The sequence below is a fragment of the Trachypithecus francoisi genome, unplaced genomic scaffold (genome assembly GCF_009764315.1).
Source record: "Trachypithecus francoisi isolate TF-2019V2 unplaced genomic scaffold, Tfra_2.0 Lachesis_group3, whole genome shotgun sequence".
Classification (NCBI taxonomy): domain Eukaryota; kingdom Metazoa; phylum Chordata; class Mammalia; order Primates; family Cercopithecidae; genus Trachypithecus; species Trachypithecus francoisi.
Genome location: NW_022681468.1, coordinates 107527466 through 107548701, shown reverse-complemented (window position 1 = coordinate 107548701; position 21236 = coordinate 107527466). Strand labels below are relative to the sequence as shown.

The window sequence follows — 21236 nt, the reverse complement described above, 5'->3', positions numbered from 1 at the left end:
CGGCACAGTACGTTATTATTATTACCAACTCTGGTGGAGGAGAACTACAGAGAAAGAATCAGATGGCAGAATCCCATACTTTTATTTTATAGGTGAGGAACTTCCAGTTCATGAAGTTCAGAAGTATTTCCCAGGTCATCGACATTAATGACAAAGAGAGGACTAGAATCCATGTCTTCTGACTCCCTATGGACAGCCCTTTCCGACTCCTCCCCCACTCCCTAAACTCCCTCATTATTCCAGAGGCTGGGTGTGTTTCCTTAATTCCCCATGTCCTTTTCTACAAGTCCTCTGAAAGGGCTTTCTGCACTGTAGAAAGTAATCATGAGGGCTAAATAACCAGTAAGGATGTGGGATGAACAGATCTACCTGTCTCCATGAGGTCAGGGCCATTGCCCTTCCCTGGTTATGGCTTTCCCTTTCATTAGTTCTCTGGTTGAAGGGCTTCACCCTCACCAGCATAGCTCTCAAGATCTCGAGAAGAATCTTGAACCTAGGAAATCATCTTGAAAGACTTGCGAACATCAACTGGATAATATTTGTGTCTTATGACTTGTTTCTAAATAAAGCTAGTCTTAACAGCATAAGTTGATGCTCAAAGTACCTCTTTTATTATCTAAGTAAAAGAGTAAGAAATAGGAAACTGGTCAATTTCAGACCCTCTCACCCTTATTACAGGATCTATGGAAGGAGGAAGTCATCCTAAATATTGCTAAGGAAAAAATCATTCAGTTCCCTCAGATCACATTATGAGAAAGGAAGAAAGAAGAGCTGCCTGACAATTATCAAAATAAGATATAGATGATCTGGTAGTTTTTGTTCAAACTAAAAACAAAACTTATCAATGAATTCAACATGGGGAGTGATAATACCTACAGGTTTTTGCTTTTCTTTTTCTCCTGTTCTTCCAGTATAGCTTCCTTTAAGAAAAATACATACAGCAATAAAAGCTTAGCATCATCATTAATTATAAATCGTTAGAAATAATTTACCCAGTAATTTAGCTCATACCTTCATTGTCTAGGACTTTATTCTGAAGGATTCAATGGATGTAAATGAATTAGATATCAATGATCTAATAATCAATTGAAAAAAGATATTGGCGGTTGGGAAGAGGGATTGGGAGATAGTATGGCTGTAATAATTTAAATTAAGTAATATTTTTTCTCAAAATAGTGCACCATTTAGCTGTCTGTATAGTTCAATAGAGCTAAGTCTCTGAATATTTTTGATTGCATTATTTTCTAAGTTAGAAGTAAAAGCCTATATCCCTCACATATATGTATTCATTCATTTTCAGTTTATATACATGCAACATGGTAATAATCCATTATGTAAATTATCTAAAATATACAAACTGAAATTTTAAAAGGATAAAATGGAAAAATTTAAAAAGAAAGAAGTTTCAAAATGTTTCTCCCTCCCTTCATTGAGTCATTTGGTACATTTCCTGGAGCATGTTCACCTCACTTTGGAAACAACTGTCCTGGACAATGAACATCAATGGGAAAAGGATGGTTCTGGCTTCCAGCTGAGGACTAGCGGCTGGCTCTGACCCCGGGCTGCCCACCCCCGCAGGCTGCACGGGCCCACTCACTCACCCTGATGCTGTTCACGATGGCAGCTGTTTTGCTCTCTGCAGCCTCTGGGTTTCCAATGAGGTAATCCCAGGCACAGAACACCCGCCAGCAGAAGGTGTAGTTTTCGTTGGAAGCACTGGCAAGGCTCATGCGGGAGTTCTTAGCCAACCTGCCAAAGAGGAGCACAAACAGGTCATAGGAGTCTCAGGAATAGGGGACTGGAGCTGGCACCCACGGAGCCTTTGTGTGAATTAGAATAGGCTGCTCCCCTCTGGGTGGACGCAGCTCCTCAGGTCACGGCTTGGACAGCACAGCACCGACTGGATTTCAGCCTGTGCTTGTGACCTCATCAACAGTTTGGAACAGCGTGAAAACTGTGATGGCCCATTATTGTATGAGTTCATTTGACAAGGAGTCCCACCACTGTGGTACCCAGCAGGTCACTGCAGGTGTGTGTGCCCCAGGAGTCAGCTTTTCTCATCTCTGTGCAGCTGTGATTGTGAAATAAAAATATTTCCTTTGAATCAGTCTTCTTGGAGCTCCTTCCCATGGGAACTCTACCCCATGGGACTCCACATAACATGCTGGGTCCCTCTTTCACACATTTCTTTACATATTTGAAGGCAGGAGTCATGAACCCTCCTTAGGTGAAACTCTCCCTACTTTTCAGAGCCTTTCTCCTGCAATAAGCTCTCCTTTCCATCCATATTTCTTGCTTCCAAGTTTGCTCTAATCTGTCTCTTACATTGTATGTCTAGTAAAGGGCCGAGTCTTCGAAGTGGGTCCTGGAAGCCACCAGGAACTAACCTGGAAAGCTTCAGGGGAACTGAAGGCCCCCAGGTCATTATGCACATCCTCAAGCATTGTTTATTTGTTTATTGTCTTTTTTACCCCAAACCGCTTCTATCTGCATTTTGCTAACATGCCACAAGTGGGTAGGGTGATGAAGGGTGGTTACAAAATCAAGCAGAAGCAGCAGGTGAGCCAGCGTGGGTGGGGCCAGCTTTTCACGGGGTTTGGAGCCTCCCTGTCAGTCTGCATTTCTCTAGCTCCCACACGGAAGCTTGGAATGGTAAGCCAGAAGGGAACCTGGTGATGTTCTGAGCCAACGTGCCCATTTCACAGATGAGGCCCAGGGAAGGAAGGTGAGCTCCTGCAGGTCTCACAGTGAGGGTGGTACAGGGCTCCTAACCCCACCAGATTGTTTCTTTTGCATTTAGCCTCCTCCAGTGATGACCTAGAGGTGCCAACTGCATCACAGCACACACAAGCCTGGCCTTTGCAAAATTTGTAGCTAGATCACAGGCAAACAAACATACACCCAAAGAAGGACGTTTTGCTCTCTGCAACCTCTGGCCATCTAGATCATATTGCTTATGTCCCTATTAGTGCAGCTACTGCATTGTCTAAAATTACACAAACTGGAAAATCTATATGCTTCTTGTATTTCCAGGCCTAATATAGGACCTAGTACAAAGCAGTAAGTGTTTAATAAGTACTTGTTAAAATGAACATGTCTTTTTTAGCTTTGGTCTTCTCATCTGTAAAATGGATACAGCTATGTCTTAACTTTACAGGGCTATTGACAAGATTAGATGACATTACACATATCATAATGCTTGATATGTATTTTGAGAAATTGAGCAGTCATACTTTTTTAAAAGAATGATGAAGCTGTAAGCAAACACTGCCATCCCCACTAGGAAATACGCCAAGGGGAGCCGGTAGCCAGCTCTCCCGATCTTCCTCTCCCTGCCATAGTATCCGTAGAAGAGGACTGAGTACTGGAGGTAGCCCTGCAAAGAAAACACTCAGTGTCATTTCTGGTTCCCATTCCCAGGTCTCAGAACTGTGGGCCATCCACCCCTTCCCTCAAGAGTGTGGCCAAGCATCAACCTCACCCCCAGAGACCAGACAGTATCCAGGTCTTGGGCAGATGAAACTTGCTCCTTGGGGATGGTCTTTCTGGCTGTGCTTCCAAAGGGCTGGCCTGCAATCAGCTGGTGAGAGAGGAAGGCATGTCATGTGGTCCTCTGGGTGGGAGGGGACCAGGAGAAAATGAGAGATTGATCTCCATGTGCTTGTGAAAATGCCACACATAAGAGATCTCCAGGGGGTGGATTTCTGCTTGATTTTCATTAATGAAAAATTAATCTTGGGTGGCCAGATTTTCTTGTTGCCTGACTAGAGCTCACCTCGGTATGCTCTCTCTCAGCTAGACATGGTTTCTACAGGTGGATTATTAAGGCCCCTGTTGGGAAATGGCCCATTTACTTTTTGAGGATAACATTTAGTTGAAAATGGATTTTATTTCTTTAATTTATATAAATGTAAGAGGCACAAGTGTGGTTTTGTTACATGGATATATCGTGCTATATCATCTGGGGTTTAGTGTACCCATAACCTGAATAATGTACATGGTCTGGATATTATTTCAACTTTGGACTGGCAAACTGGCTGGTTGGCCAAGTCCAGCCCATGGCCTTTTTGTATGGCCCAAGAGCTAAGAATAGTTTTGCATTTTTAAGTGGTTGGGGAAAAAAATCAAAAGAATTTATATAAAATTCAAATTTCAGTATTCATAAATCAAATTGTATTGAAACACAGCCACATCCACTGGTTGATATACTGTCTGCGGGTGCTTTTGTGCTACACGGCAGATTTGAGTCATTGTGACGGACACCAAATAGCCCACGAAGCCTAAAGTATTTATTCTGTGGCCCTTTACAGAAAAAATTTGCCAAGCCCTGCTTTACCCAAACACATATATGTTCCTCCCCACAATAACAACCAGAGGAGCCATTTTATGTGACTGCTGTAATGTCTCCTCTTTTTAACGAGTGGTACTTTTTTCTCTCCTGAAACATCTTACCTCTGGAATGACAATAAAAGCACCTGTCATAATGGTGAGCACAATATTAATTCCAAATAACCATCTCAAGAATATGAAATAGGAGGCAACGCCAGATCCAAAATGACCTAAAGACAGACAAAATTATGAGAACAGTTTAAGTAAAATCCTCATAGTGCAAGAAATCCTACAAAAAGAACACCATAACTTTTCTTACATCCACAGGAGATAGAGTAAGAATGCCATTATTGTACCAATCGGGGTGTTTCTTTCTGAGTGTTAACTTAGACAGATCAAGATGCCCCTGAATATCTATCAGTTTTACAGGCAGGAAAAATCTCTAGTTTGCCTAAAATGCTATTCGATAGTCACTTCCCTAAAGACATATTCATCTAAAATGGTCTTATCAAATTTCTAATATTTCATGTATGTTAACAAGTATTGGCATCTTTTAAGAATTTGGCATATTTCTTATCTATTTTGCATCATTTTGAGAATTTCAAGGATTTTACTAAGGGTCTTTTTGCCTTAATTTCAAGATAAAACACAATTTACTAGATGCTCACAATAGTGGACAGTGGGTGAAGAGTACAAAGGAACTCTCTTTCCAACTTTTCTATACATCTAAATTTATTCTAAAATAAAAAGCATAGTAAAAACAAATTTATATCTATTGAGAAAATCCAGCAGCATAGAATAACTTAGATGAGGATGTAGGCAACAATTCCACAACATTCTGGAGTAGGTAGTTTCATGTTATAAAAAAAAAACTCTTAAATTTTTATTTCAAATCTAGTTTATGTTTGTCATAATGAGTAGCAAAACACAAAACATCACAAGGACAAGAAAAATTACCTATTCTGTGATCACTAAATTAAAATCACTATTAGAATTACTTTCTATTAAACTTTTAGTGTAACCCTCCACAATTATCCTATGCAAATAGTGTTTTTGTATAAGATTGGCATTTCTCTCCAGCATACATCTTCACTTATCAATATATTACATGCATTTTCTCTTGCCAAAAATACTATTCTATAAAATAAATTTTATTGTTCCATTAAGTGAATTTTCCATAACTGATTTAAACTATTCCCCACGACTTGACATTTAGGACATTTCCAACTATTCACCAGGGTGAATAGTTCTATAATAAATACTTTCTGTCTAAGATAAGTTTTCCTAGAAGCAGAGCTTGAGAAAGGGATTTGGCTACAGGTGATTTGTTGAGGAAGCACTCTCCATAGAGAAGATGTGAAGGAGTCAGGTAAGGTCAGGGGAAAGAGCCAGGGAAGGGCACCATCTTAGCTGCAGCCTAGCTGAGTCTATCCCATCAGGAGCTCTACAGCATGAATTGCACCACTGAGTTGGTCTCACTGGGAGCAAGGGATCAGACTTGAATCCCACTCTGTTAATGGTCACTGCCTCTAGACTCCGGCTGGTGAGTGTGGGATTGGGGTGATAGGAGGTAGTCCTGGGGCAATTCCCTGAAGGGGAGCAGCTGAGTGACAAGCAGTCCATACTCAGCAGCAGAGGAAAGGGTAGACCAGCCAAGGAAAGGCAACCTGGGTACAGCACTAATGGCAGCGGCTGCAGTCTTGTTTGTTTAGTTTATTATGGTTTTCTCTGTTTTTGTTTTTTTTATTGTTTTGTTTTTAGGAAATGGAAGCGTATTACCAAAGTATGTAACATTTTGAAGACTTTTGGTACATATTAAAACTTTTTAAAAAAGAAATACTGTCCTAATTTACATTTCTGCCAGCATATCAAATTGTTTGATCCATTTAAATATTCAACATGTTTTTCCCAATTTGTCATCTAACTTTTAGCTTTATTTTTTATGTAGGTAAATTTTTTTTTTGGTAATTAAATATAACAGTACTTTTTCCTCCTTCACTTTTATGATTAGATATGTCTCCATTCTGCAATCATAACATCTATTGTCTATTCAAATATGTAATGGAATTTTAAGTGAAGGAATTAAACTTACTCTTTAAAACAATTGAATCAATTGTTCCAGTGATATTTATGCAGTAATTCAGAGTGACTTCAATAATTATTGCATGCTAAAATTCTAAAAGCTAAGTGTATTCCTATCTGTTCCTGAATTTTTTGCTTACTCCTTTGATTTGCCAGTCAATTCCCACACTGTGCTATACTGCTTCAGCTGTTGTAGCTTTATGATATATTTTAGTATCTTGATCTTACAACTTCATTTGCATTCTTCTTTATAATTTTTTAATTAACCTATAAGTTTTATGATCATTTTGTTAAATACTTAGAAACAATACATTGAGATTTTTATTTGATTGCATCAAACTTGTAAATTAATTTTGGGAAAATTAACATTTTCCAAATATTAAATCTTTGTATGCATTTTAACAAGACTTTTATATCCTGTGGTATAATTTTACAGTTTCCTTTATTTTGGACTTATTGTTAAGTCTATTCCAGATACTGTGTGTGTCAGTGTGATCGTGGACATGATTTATTTATTTATTGGTGCATGTTTTCTAAATGGGCACAATTATCTCTATGAAAATGCAGATTTTTGTATTTGTGTTTCGCAGTTCCCTGAGCTACCCTCTTATTTATCCTCATAGGTTTTCACTTGATCCTTTCGAGGTTTGCATTTTATCTGACTGAAGAAATGAACTGGGAGAGAACAGCAGAGCCACAGCGGAATGTGGAAAGGCCTGCGTCGAGACTGTTCCCATCCTGGCAGGTGGTGGTGACAGGTATCTTGTCTTCTGGGTCTGTTGTCCCATGTGGAGCCCAGTGACCCTGCTATAAGAGTGCCCTCAGCTGCACAGCATAAGGACCAGAACACAGCAGACTCTCCTTAGGCTGTGATTGGCCACTAGCATTGCATTCCTGCTCCACTCTCCAAGTGTAAATACTTACTCTCGATTTTCTTTATCCTCATTTCCCAGGGAATGAAGATGACCACAAAGTTACAGGCGAGACGAGCAAATTTCCGCCAGAGCTAGACAAGAGGGGTCAGGATTAGATGTTATATTCATGAAGATGGCAATGACTGTGCAGTACTAGGCACCTAAATGTAGTATACCAGATACTCCCTCTGGTAATCCCTTTAATTATGGATTATGGCTTCATAGGCCTTTAAGCTGCACTAGAACCAAAGTAGCTCCCTTCTCTGTGCTCCTAACCAGGTGAATGGACACCGGCTTCGGATAAATAATGCAAGCTGCGGCCCCATAGAATATGCACCTTAATATAGACACCATCTAGTCCGTGGTATCTGTATTGAGGTGCATATTCTATAGGGTTGCAGTTTGCATTAGCCATCCCATTCCTGATGTGGAGTATCTCTTGCTCTTTGAGAAAAGAAAAAGTTTAACTTTTGGCAATTACATATTAAAACCACAACACACAGTAGAAATTACTCGAGGAATGATATATGAATAAATCTATTTGATCTTGCCATAAACCTAAGGGGTTTCTGAGAATGTGCCCCAGGAATCCAGATGCCTAACGAACTCCCCAGGTGATTATAAGCACATCCCTGTTTAAGGACCAAGAGTCTAGAGCCTACCCTGAAAATGAGCCCCACTCTAATGTGTGACTCGCCTCCTGCTACAGCCTTTTTCCTGGATAGAGCTGTCGGGGATAAGGTCTAAAAATTTGTCTTGTAGTTTTGGCTGGGTGTGGTGGCTCACGCCTGTAATCCCAACACTTTGGGAGGCCGAGGTGGGCAGATCACGACATCAGGAGTTCGAGACCAGCCTGGCCAATATGGTGAAACCCAGTCTCTACTAAAAATACAAAAACTAGTCAGGCGTGGTATCATGCGCCTGTAGACCTAGCTACTCAGGAGACTGAGGCAGAAGAATCGCTTGAACCCAGGAGGTGGAGGTTGCAGTGAGCCGAGATCGTGCCACTGCACTGCAGCCTGGGTGACAGAGTGAGACTGTCTCAAAAAAAAAAAAAAAAGTGTCTTATGTTTTTAAGATGCAATTGCTGAAAGTTTAAAACACATTTCTTAAAGGGGAATAAAACAAGACATGCCCTGACACTAGTTCTGCTTCCAACAAAGTTGGCAGGTTGTGCATTTTAACACACACACAATCTGGGTATGTGCTGGAAGTAAATGATATCATTGCAGAAAGAGGGATTACAAATGTAATTATGACATTCTGAGCTATAAGACTGCACATGGTCCCAGTACAGACACGTATGATAATGTCATTCTGGACGTGTCTGCTGAGGCCAGAATGGCTGCTTGTAAATGAAAATCTGAATTTTATCAGAAGTTTATCAGAAGTTGTTCATCTTCTGTTCATGATTTGAGAGCCAACTCAAATACAGTCTCTCCCATGAACACAGAATCTCTGTAGCCAGAAAAGAAATTCTCTGATTTGTAAACTCCCCTAGCAATAATTTTTGGTCTCTCTCATAATGTTTACCATAACCTACCTTACATTACCTTAATTTTGTTCACCTGGCTTGTCTCCTAGAGCCTAGAGAGGGAGATGGAGGCTTTCTGATCATTTATTACCCCAGTATCCAGAGGAAGGGGTGCTCCATCATCCTTTGGCAAGGGTTTGGTGTTGGAAAGTATTTGAGTCTCTGGCCCGTTTTAAATCCCTGAAGACTAAGAAGCACGGGGCGGAAAGCCAGCGACCTGAGTTCTAGCTGTAGTTTCACATCTATCTCACTATGTATCCCTGGGGAAGTTATTTTCTTTCCTTGGGTTCCGTTTCTCCATCTGTATAAGAAGTCAGATTCAATTAGTGGCATTCAGAATGCTCTTTAAATTTAAAGTTGTATGAGAATTTTCATACATGCAGCAGGCTAAGGTAGGGCAGCTTTTGTAGGTGGGGGTAAAAAATCTCCCCCACCACCCCACCAGTAGTGCTTGAGGAGCCAGGGTCCTCGAACTCAGGTTAGAGAGCATTGATTGAATGGTCCAAGATGCTCACTCTGGGAATGAGAGTCTATGCAAGTTGGCCCAAAGGAACTTCTTAAAGGAAAATGTGATTGAAAAAGGTGATTTGTTGATAACGTGTTCAGTAAGGCATGGGGGAAAAAGTTTCATGCTTCTCTGATGATTTATACCAAATCTCCACGGCAAAAGCCTTGAAACAGGAATAATTCAAAATTTAAGAACAAGGCAAAATCAGAACAAAGAAAACTAAACTTGGAAGAATAGATCCTAATTGTGGGTTTGGGTTATTGAGCTTTGCTAACTAAGAAAAAGTTCTGTCTTTGGAAAGACTTACATGTCCACCCAGAAGATATGTAACAACATGTGTGATAGTTCATGAAAAGTATATTTATTCATAGTATGTGTTAAGCACCTAGATTGTGTTGACTTATCAACATGTCAACATGAACTGTCATACATGTTGTTAGATATGTGGTACATGCATGTATCATACATACATATATATTTATACATGTATCATTATACATGTATGTATCATGCAGATCTAACAATATGTATGACAGTTCATGAAAAGTATATTTATTCATAGTATATATTAAGCACCTAAGTTGTGTTTTCCTGTGAATGCAGATAGTGAGCATGACATGCAAGATGTCAGCTGGTATGGAGTTTGCATTCAGGTAGAGACAAGGCAGCCACAAGCAAATCCATGCCACAGTGGGACACGGTCTATTAGGACTGGGGGAGAAGGCCCTTTAAACAATCAGGGAAGGTCTAGCTGAGGAGGTCATACCTGAGCTGAGACTTGAATGAAAAGGAAAATGAAAAGTAAATGGGAAGAGTAGCTTTATAAAAGGGGAGAACAGCCAGTACAAGCTGTGGGTTAGCATGAGCTGAACGTTTTACAGAAGACGATGGAGGAGAGAGGAGCAAGATAAAAGTTTGGATTACCTTACTCAATGTAAAAACTCTGCTTCTAATAATTCAGCCCATTATCAAGTTATACCTTTAATTCATACTGAGTTTACTATTGCTAAAAGTCCCAATAGCTTTTCATTATTATATATAATAGGTCATTTGAATTCATGTGAAATACTTTATTTCCTGTAGCATTTCAGCTTATTTAGAGAAAACAAAAGAGCTTGGTAGTTCATATGTCTACAAAAAGATAATTTATTTCATAAACTCCATCATAGTATGGCAGGAATAAGGAGTCATGGGTGATTTGGTCATAAAAACAGATGAGAATTTTAAAGAAGATTTTTGTGAAGAGTAAGAAGAAAGAATGACAAGATGTGTCCTTAAGGATTCTTTGATATTTTATAATTTTTCAAACATGTAAAATTTATGACCAGTTTTTATTTAAGCTATATTAAGAATATTTTTGTTTCAGAGAATCTAAAAAGAGTATATCTGTCAGTTATTGCCTCTTAAGATAACAAACAAAAAATATAATAATCAACATTGGTGCGGGTATTATGAGACTAATAATGGCAATATAAATCATCAAGGCTTTTAGAAAATAATCTTTAAATATTTATCAAAAGCCAAAAAATGGACCACAATCTTTTCTATAGTGATTGCAATTCTGGCATTCACCCTAAGAAAAAAATTCAAAAAGACAGAGAAATCTATATGTGCAAAGATGTTCTTCATAGGGCTATTAATAATAATGAAAAATTAGAAGCATTTTAAATATCCACCAGCAGTCAAATGACTAATTAAATGAATATACATTTATCTGATGGAATACCACACAGTCATCGAAAACCATTAAATATAAAAACTATATAGCAACATGGAAAAAATTATATAATGGTGTTATGTTAAAAAAGAAGCAAAATGTATATACACTACAATTACTGTGGTATGAAAATAATATATTTGTGCAATGACTGATGTGAAATTTCTAAAACGATATTATATTGGGTAGTAGAGGGTATAGAAGGAGAAGTTATTTTTCTTTGTTTTCTATACATTTATGAAACGACTTTATAAACAGATAATTTTAATGTATACTTTTCCTTTAAGTAACTGAATGGGAAAAATAACAAACAAAAACCTTAACATTGTATTATAAAATGAGCATTGGCATATACCTGCAACTTTCTCATTGTAAGAAATACAGCTGTATCCAGGGACATAGTGAATCAAACCTACGAATATGGGTGGGATTAACTCAGGAAAGGTGCTAGATCACTTTTGCCATCCTTTCTCCTGATGAATTAGGCTTACCCAGTTTCACACAATTGGGAAGGGAAGGCATCTAGGACTAAAATTTGAGTCTTGGGAAATTCATACTTTTCATTTCTATTATCCTAATCTACAGCTGTGTTATAGACTGGCACTTGCAACCTGTGTATGATGGCAAGTGCGATGGCAAACACAACCTCCTGGCTCTGGAGACCACAGTGTTCACGTGTGTCTGTGTCTGTGTGTGTGCTTTTTTCTTTTTCTTTTTTTGGAGACGGAGTCTCACTCTGTTGCCCAGGCTGGAGTGCAGTGGCACGATCTAGGCTCACTGCAAGCTCTGCCTCCCGGGTTCACGCCATTCTTCTGCCTCAGCCTGCCACCACACCCAGCTAATTTTTGTGATTTTAGTAGAGACGGGGTTTCACCGTGTTAGCCAGGATGGTCTCAATCTCCTGACCTCGTGATCCACCTCCCGTGGCCTCCCAAAGTGCTGGGATTACAAGTGTGAGCCACTGTGCCTGGCTACATGTGTGTTCTTTACCTCTGCACCTGCTGCTTGGTAGCCTCGGGTCCTGGTCAGCCTCCCTTCAAACTTCAGTACAATGTCCTTCGCTCGTCTAAGAGAAGAACAACATGATGGTTAACACAATTTTATCATACTTACAATTTCTGCAAAATGTGTAAAAATGCAACAGGAGTAGTTTGCCATCTTGTCCTGAAAAATGATACAGCACAAGATGCCGTGAGAGAAGGGAGTTACACAAATACTTCATGGTCTAATTTTTGGTAATCAGAAAATGCATTAAATTTTTTTTCTTTAATATTTAAATGGATGCATAATCGAAAATGATGAAATTATACCAAAATTAGCTACAACTGAATTTCTTAAAGGCCTTCACTGATTCTGGTGCTTGACTGGGGATTCTGAGCTTTGGAAATCCTGGTGGCAGACACGTGCATCTCGACTTCTCCACTTAGCAACTTTCCTCTTGCAGTCAATTGTTTAAAAGTGCAAATGAGACCTGGCTTCAGAGAATCTGCCTAAGTAAAGGTTGGTGTCTGATTAATGGGAGCAAAAAAGTCATGTCTACATAGACATGAACAATCTGATTCACCCCAAACAAACTTCTAACACACTAATTGATCACTGTATTGAATTAACCTGATATCTCTGCCTAAATGTTCAGTCCTGAAAATGGACTAAATTCATTGGGATAGACAGTTAAATTCACACCTTAAATGAACAACAGGATTAGACAATAAATGTTAGTGCCATGGACAGACTGAAGCCTAAGGCTCTTAGAGAGATGAATGTCACCGTCAAGGTAACCTAATCATTTACCACCCCATGTAGAGATGCTCATTATCTGATGGTTGGACGCTCTCTGCTTGATTATATTCAGTGTTGAAGAACTTAGTTCTTTTGAATTAGCCATTTTGCTAGTTTGACAGGTTTACTTGGGAGGGTGCTCTGGTCTGTGCATCACAGCAACCCCCAATAACACCCAGTGGTCTGAGTCCTTCCTTGGAAAACACAAGGTACAAGCCAGTTCCTTTATCCACAGACAGGATGATCTCTCCAAAACATTACCTAACCAGAGTTCTTGGTTTTGGATCTCTCTTCCTACCATTGCAACATCTTCATCTTAATAGCCCAGCCAATGCATTGACTTCATTCTGGCCAGAACCAAAATGTAGGTCAGGAGCAAGGTTGATGTCCCATGACTACCATGTTGGGGTCATCTTAATAGAGCTGTCTGTTGCAAGTATTTAAAAAGTAAAAGCCTATCGAAGTCAAGTAACAATTCATTTTATATCTTTATTTTTTATTTTTTCTGAAAACATTTAAACATTTTATGCACAGCTATTTTGGGTCAAGCATAGTGGAATACAGAGTTGCCTAAAACAGAATTTCAGTCAGGTGGAGTGGTTCACACCTGTAATCTCAGCACTTTGGGGGGCTGAGGTGGGAGGATTACTTGATCCCAGAAGTTCAAGACCATCCTGGGCAACACAGTGAGATCCCATCTCTACAAACATATAAAAAAATTAGCTGAGTGTGGTGGCACATGCCTGCAGTCCCAGCTACTTGGAAGGCCATGTTGGGAAGATCACTTGAGCCCAGGAGTTTGAGGCTGTGGTGAGCTGTGATCCAGCCACTGCACTCCAGCCTGAGTGACAGTGACATCCTGTTTCAAAACAACAACAAAAAACCAGAGTCTCTGCCCTGGAAGAGTTCACTACCTAATAGGGATGACAGAGATCTTTAAAGACAATGACTGAGAGAGAGAGGGTGTGACAAGAGCTATGACAGAGGGGTGATCTGGTGTGGAGGTAGCAGGGAGGGGCAGCCCAAACCAAGGCCCAGTCATAGACCTATGCTGATTTCACAGGAACTGACCACTTGCTCCCCTACAGGGGAAACAAGCATGTCCTGTATCCTCTTAGACAGATGGCTCTTGCTCCAGACTCAAGGTTAACTCATTCTGCTTTCATCTGCATCCTGCTACGCTCCCTTGATTCCCAAGCAGACAGGGATTGGTGCTTTTTTGCACTTTCCACAAAAGCACTGTGATAAGCCTCAGCAAGTCCAGTGAGGGAAGTGTTGCTCCAGTAGTTTCTCAAGGTGGTGGAGAGGAGATGTGTGTGGCAAGGAGATAACGGAGGTGCTCAGAGGGCCAGCTGCACTCTGAGACCCTGGCCGCTGGCTGAACACATGGCTGGTGTCAGCCATCTTGGGGCTCTGGACGTGTCACATGGGCCAAGCAACATGGCAGAAGGCCTGGCTTATTCTTTGGTTTCTGAAGTGTCTTGACAGAAAAGTTACCATTTGTTCTGCTCTGCCCTCAAAGTTAAAGAGACTTAACCACCTATTATTCAGATAACAACTGATCACCATCATTTTGGAATGATTTAGCAAAATTCTAATAGAACCTATGTCTTTTTTTTTTTGAGACAGAGTCTCCCTCTGTCACCCAGACTGGAGTGCAGTGGCACAATGCCGGCTCACTGCAAGCTCTGCCTCCCGGGTTCAAGCAATTCTCCTGCCTCAGCCTCCTGAGTAGCTGGGACTACAGGCGCCCACCACCACGCCCGACTAACTTTTGTATTTTTAGTGGAGACAGGGTTTCACCATATTGGCCAGACTGGTCTCGATCTCCTGACCTTGTGATCTGCCTGCCTCAGCCTCCCAAAGTTCTGGGATTACAGGCGTGAGCCACCGCACCCGGCCAAGAACCTGTATCTTTTCTTTTTAAAGAGTAATTGCTCCAATGATTACTTTGGTGAAATTACTATGTTTCAATACAAGAAAATACTGGACTTGGAACCAGAAATTCTAGATTTAAAGCTTAATTCTAGCACTCAGAAACTGTATAGCTTGGGTTAGTCTCTTAACATCTCTGGGTATCAACTTTCTTGTCTGAAAAATGGATATAATGCCATTCTTACTCAAAGAAATGGAAACAACAGCAGCTGATAACAGACATGAAAGGCCCATGAAGGAGAATTAATTGGAACCTTCTGAGGATCAAAACTACGGATGACTTTAGCTATCTTTCACAGTCACCTGAAGAGCAGTTTGGTCAGACTGGAAGAACATCACCTGGAATGCAAATCTAAGGAAGAAATGATTTGATGGGAAAGAAATGTAAGCCTAATACATGGTTGATATGGAGGTAAAGAGATGTCTACTTGGCATCTAGAAAAGAGCAATGAAGATGAAGATAGGGCAGTGATTCTGTCTACACAGCAGGTGTCTGATGATCAGGTGTAGTGTCTGCTTTGCCAGGAAGTTCCATAGCACAGGTCACAGTAGCTCAATGGTACAGGCCATGAAGGCTACTCTGCTAACTCCCTTTGCTGTGGCCCCAGGCATCAGAATCACTATTCCTTACTCACTCTTAGTGAGTGACTGTTATATACCAGATACAATGCTAAGCACTCACAGGGTTCATCCCATGTATTCCTTCAACAAACTGCCATCAGTGGATCCCAAACTTGAATGTGCAAAAGTATCAACCTAAATGCATGTTAAAAATACAAGGACCTTCTCCCATGGTTTGATTCAGTAGGTCTGAGAGCAATCAGGGATTTTGAGTTTTTAACAACACCTGGAGAGCTTAGTGGCTGACATTTTTGGAAATGGACTGTAGGAAGTTAAGGGCTGTTCCTCACCATCGCTTCAACTTTAAAAAAGAAAAGAACCGGTATTCAGAGACATTAAGAAAATTAATGTCACGTAGATAGAAATTGGTAAAGGTAGTATTCGAATTAGGGAATCTGTTTTTAAATCTTTAGCACTTTATTGTATAGACAGACTGTTTAATATGACTCTAAGTATCATAATAATCTGGCTTCCTATAAAGGGTTTTTTTTTCAATTATCTTTTTACTCAGAGAGTGGTAATAGCCAAGCAGCTAAAATGAGTATCTCTTTTCATATTGGCTTACTGCTCTGTCTCTAGTGAGCGAGACGAGCTTGGAGAGAATATTAAAATCTAGTGTTTAGAAAGGAGGCAGAAGATAAAAGACTCTCCACCAACACACACACACCCAGCACAGACACACAACTTTATACTCTCTCTTTCTCTGTGTCTCTCTGTCTCTCTTTCTCTCTCTCTGTCACACATAAACACACATGCACACACACACACCACAGACACACACAGAGGAACTGGCTTCTGGACCAGCTAGACCTCTCAGATACCTTTGTGACTTTGCTAAGTCAGGTCAAGAGTGACTGAGCCACCTCTCTCACATGAGTCTTTATCCTCGTTCCCATGGGCAGGGCAAGGTGGTTTATCGGAAAGCATACTTGTAATGATCAATAATGGCCATTGAGGCCCTTACCTCAATGCCCTCAGCTTCTGTCCCATAGTCCAGGGTCTGCAGCGAATGTTTGCCATGAGGTCTTTCTGGAACTGTATATTCTGGAAGATTTGTTCCGGATCATTGCTGTCCCCTGTTTCATCAGCACTAAAGCTGTCATCCAAGTTGCTTAATGATCAGGGCATTAAGGAGGAAATCTGATTAGAAGAATTGTTTCCAGCAAAGATCACCTTGCCCTGGGCACAAGTTCAGCATCTCACTGCCCTAGGGTCATCTGTATGAAATGTGTATGTGTTTGTGCATGATTGTGTGTGAGTGTGTGTGTTTGTGTAAAGGGAGGGACCCAAAGAGACAGATAATTTGGCAGTGTCAGTAGCCTGTTGAAACATTTATTGGATTCAATTACTTCCACTGGGTCATTAGAAGATAATGATTTCTCAGGGTGCATGATATTATCAGAAAACACAAGATGAGACAAGAGGGTACTTATGTACTCTTGGATTCCTGAGTAGCAGCAATTTGGGTAGGCAAAATAATTTCTTTTTCAGGCTCATTGAAACAATCAGCTGATTTTAGAGGCAGGACTCCTGTTCCCCAATTCTAAAGGTAACATAAATAAAATCAAAACTTCTGCCACTCAGAAACCCCTCTTCACCCTTTCAGGTCAGTTCATTTTAAGCCTGAGATAACCAAGGCAGAACCAGAATCTTTCTACCAGCGAAAGATTAGCTAAATAAATTTACATGGGCGAGATATTTCAGGGACATAGATATTCTCAAGAGGAAAAATTTTCCAACATGTAGCAACATTTACTCCCAGTTACACTTAATATGCTTTATCCTAATGCAACTTTTTGAGAGGAGTTAAGAGTATTCATCTATGACTATTAGAAATAAAAGATTTCCTTTGTCATTTTCTAATTCATGTTGTTTTTACTCATTAAGAGGAGAATTTTTTTTCAGCTTCGTCAAATTAAAGGGCAGCTGTACTAGACCTTTATAAATATTTAACAAATTCGAATGGCACTTTCATCCACTTCTAACTAGCCTGAAGGCTTTTCCAATAAACACTTTATTTATCATGATAGACATATTATCCACTCTCTCTTGACGTTGCTGATTGAGTGAACATAGAGAAAACAGGGAAACATATCTGTGGGTTTGGCCAGCCATAAAGCCAGGTTGGGATGCAAGCTTTCGGATTCTGACCTCCTGGTCAAGAAGCAGCCAAAAGAACCATTTCCCTCCATGCCCATTGCTGAGGTTGCCATCCTAGTTGTACCACAACCCGAAGAAGTGAGATTCTGAGTTCACTCTGAAGGACAACTGAGCAGGACAGGGACTTTTTCCCTGGCTCTGGTGACCCATGCATTCCTTCCTCACACACCTAACTCCTCTGCCCAGCTGATGAATGGGGCCAGCTCACCTGAGCAGCAGAGATTCCTGGTAGAGGTAGCACTGACTGGCATTTCTCCGGATGCCTCTATAGCGCTGGGATGCCTTTGAGGTTTTCATGGGAGTTCAACAGACTGCTAACGATCAGAAGCTGGCCAGAGAGCTGGGAAGTTAGCAGGCACGGGTCTGTTCCGAGGTTTCTGAACAGAAGCAGCAGAGTTTGCTCTGCCCGCCAGTTCTCAGGAACAAGACTGTGTGCTTGCAGCTGGTGCTCTGAGTAGGGAAGAATCCAGGAGGCCAGTCATGCATATGCAATGTTAAGGTGGCTGTAGCTGCACAGATTGGCTGGAGTCTAGATAGCCAAAGGTTTGACCTGGTGATCTACAGATCGCTTGGTGCGGCACAAATGATCACATCCGTTAACCCCTTATGCCCTGACAATCCTGGATGGTTTGCAAAACACTTTACATCTTTGACCATGGCTGGTGTTCACAAAACACTGAGGGAGTACAAAAGGCAAGGCTTAATTTCCCCAGTTTTTTACTCTCATCGAAGAGGCTTAGAGACAGTAAGGACCTTGCTTGTGTTCACAGTGGAGTTGAAGAGAGGCACAGCCATCACATTTTATTTTTTCTTATTTAGTTTTTTCTCAACATAGTTTATATTTTGAAAAAAGTCAAACCCTGAGAAATGCTAATGGAACAATACCAGGAATATCTGTACACTCTTAACCTAGATTTACCAATTGCCACATTTTGCCACAATTGCTTTATTTCTGTTTGTATCCTTCCCCCACCACACACCATTTGAAAGTAGATTGCAGAAATAATGACACATCAACCCCAAGTACTTTCAGCATGATATTCATAATAATCAAATTAACGTCTTATCACATTTTACTTTTACCATACATGGTCATATTAATCAGCACGATAACTATGAGACTGAGACTAAAAGAAATGAAAAGACTTCCTATAGCATTTGGTAAGAAAGGAAGACTTTGATAGAGATTAGACTCTCACCTCGATATTCTGAAAATAGGTTGCCAGCTATAAAATGGGATGAGTAGCTCATCCTAGTCCTTCAGCAAAGGTCAGCAGCTTCTCCTCCCCTTTCCCAGCCATCAGCAGAATGGAGCCCGGTTCCTTTGTCACCTGCAGACTCTCACTGTTAGCCATGTGTTGGGATTCTCTGCTAAGAACCTCTTTCCCAAATCCAAGACTTGACCAGTTTCACAGTGTAAACCTCTATTTGCTACTTAACAAAAGAAATGGTTTGACTACAGTGAGCTTAATTGCACCTTTGTATTAACTGAATGGGAAGGTGCAGGACTGGAATAGACATGACCCTTTCTGTGTAATATTACCTACTGCACACTCAAGACTCAATAAATGGGTGAATAAATAACTGAAGTGGACACCAGACAACAGAGCAGAAAGAAAAAAAAATCCATCAGCAAGTTCAGATGTGGGGCTTCGGAGAGAAACTTCATTCATTTGTCCATTCAATCCTCCACTAATTCATTAGCAAATAATTGGAAAGCTCTTACCACACACTAAACTGGCAAATGTAAGCAAGAGCCCTAGCCCAGGGGTCCAGGGACCATCAGGCAAGTGTTCAGACCTAGGGTGGAAAGCATGGGAACGAAGTGGAAGGCTGAGTGCCAGAGCTGGCCTTGGGTCGGAGATGGATCCGGAGCCTCTGGGACCAGGTCATCTGTCTGCCAATTTGCTTGAGGCCATTTAGCCTGATGCTCTATCTGGTAACATTAGATAAAATGTGTGCTTATCAAATGGACAAATGGCTTATAAGGATTACTGCTAGCCCCACTGGGATTTTTTGCATTCTTTCAGAGACCTTTACTTATCTCAATCATTCCTGAACATTTCAAACATTTTTTTCATCCTACTTTTTCCAAAGCCCCCCTGCCTTATTTTGAAATATTTACTACAAAAATTAAAATATTTTATATTAATCTCATTCAATTAAGTATTCTGAGCATTTTTGTTTCCTTCTGATGTTATCTATACATGTATATTGCAGGGGGAGGTAAGGAAAGGTAGTAGCAAATTTTTCAGTACCCGGGGATTTATTAAAACAAATTAGAGCAAAATCAATCGTTTTAAAATTTCATATTCATTCAGGTAATTCTCTCTGGCACTATAGGTGAGATAAATAAATAAATAACGAGATTCAGAAAATTAATTCAGAGATTAAGAATAGAGTTCATTCGAATACAGAACTTGAGGGTAGCTACCCGGGAACCACCAACTCCAAATAAATAGGATCAGCATTCCAAAGTGGAGAAGTTAAGGTTTTACTTATACAGGCAGAGACAAATTTTAGCTGGATTGCATTTTCTATATGAGACCAGTGCATACATTTCTATATGACACCAGTGCCTGTGGTTTAGATTGCTGCATTCCAAGGAAGATGATTTTATTACTCTGTGAGAAGGGGTAGTGATCTGGGTAGAGGGGTCTCATCTCTGATGCCATTTGGCCTTTCTAATTATTTACAGGGAAGAAAAGGCAGAAGTTGCAGCTGTGTGCCACATGACTCAGGCTGCAAAGTCACATTCTTCTCAAGGCTTAGAATAATTTCAAGTTCCAACAGCATTAAGTTTAAATTAATTTTAATAATTAAGTAATTTATTAGTGGGGCGAGGTGGTTCATGCCTGTAATCCCAGCACTTTCGGAGGCCGAGGCGGGCGGATCACAAGGTCAGGAGATTGAGACCATCCTGGCTAACATGGTGAAACTCCGTCTCTACTAAAAATACAAAAATTAGCTGGACGCGGTGCTGTGTGCCTGTAATCCCAGCTACTCAGGAGGCTGAGGCAGGAGAATCACTTGAACCAGGGAGTCAGAGGTTACAGTGAGCTGAGATCTCACCACAGCACTTCAGCCTGGCAACAGAGCGAGACTCCATCTCAAATAAATAAATAAATAAATAAATAAAATAAAATTAAGTAATTTATTGAACCTACATGAAGATAGGTTGAATAAAAGATATTTAACTCTATTTTTAGTATCCAAATCATAAATTAACTGAGATAACTAAATAAGAATTGCAACTTTTGCTATGAATCAATTGTCCTTGTTTTTTGCCTAATTTTAAGGAAATGTTGATTTCTAAACATTTTTATTATGAAGTTTATGCATAATCATCAAATAAAATGGAAACAATAGGAAAATTAGAAATAGCAAAAACCACCTAGAACAATATTGCTCGATGATATTAACTATTAATCTTTTCAGCTTTTTAGAAGTGCATGTTTTTCTTTATATTTATATATTTTGTGGCTGTACTGTATATGTGTATTTCTCTTACCTTTTCCATTGATTTTATATTTAAAGCAATTTCCATGTTTTTAAAAAATTTTCTGTGGGCATATTTTACCAATAGGCTAATTGAGTGGTATATTCTGTCTAGGATGTGAAGCGTTTAACACTGTCCCATTTCTCAAACATTCATTT

The 21236-nt window shown here is 40.1% G+C and overlaps 1 protein-coding gene across 1 annotated transcript in view; it reads right to left on the bottom strand.

Moving 5' to 3' along the window:
• The window catches only part of TMC3 (transmembrane channel like 3), a 40791-nt gene extending 22915 nt beyond the window's left edge, over positions 1 to 17876 (bottom strand). Inside the window, exons 1-9 of the mRNA XM_033189216.1 lie at positions 17788 to 17876; positions 16384 to 16530; positions 12075 to 12150; positions 7336 to 7417; positions 4453 to 4559; positions 3482 to 3580; positions 3234 to 3376; positions 1602 to 1749; positions 877 to 920 (exon numbers count right to left, since the gene is read on the bottom strand). Of these exons, the coding sequence (XP_033045107.1) occupies positions 877 to 920; positions 1602 to 1749; positions 3234 to 3376; positions 3482 to 3580; positions 4453 to 4559; positions 7336 to 7417; positions 12075 to 12150; positions 16384 to 16530; positions 17788 to 17876 (935 nt within the window). The remainder of the gene's footprint in view (positions 1 to 876; positions 921 to 1601; positions 1750 to 3233; positions 3377 to 3481; positions 3581 to 4452; positions 4560 to 7335; positions 7418 to 12074; positions 12151 to 16383; positions 16531 to 17787) is intronic.
• Between the last annotated feature and the right edge of the window lie 3360 nt (positions 17877 to 21236).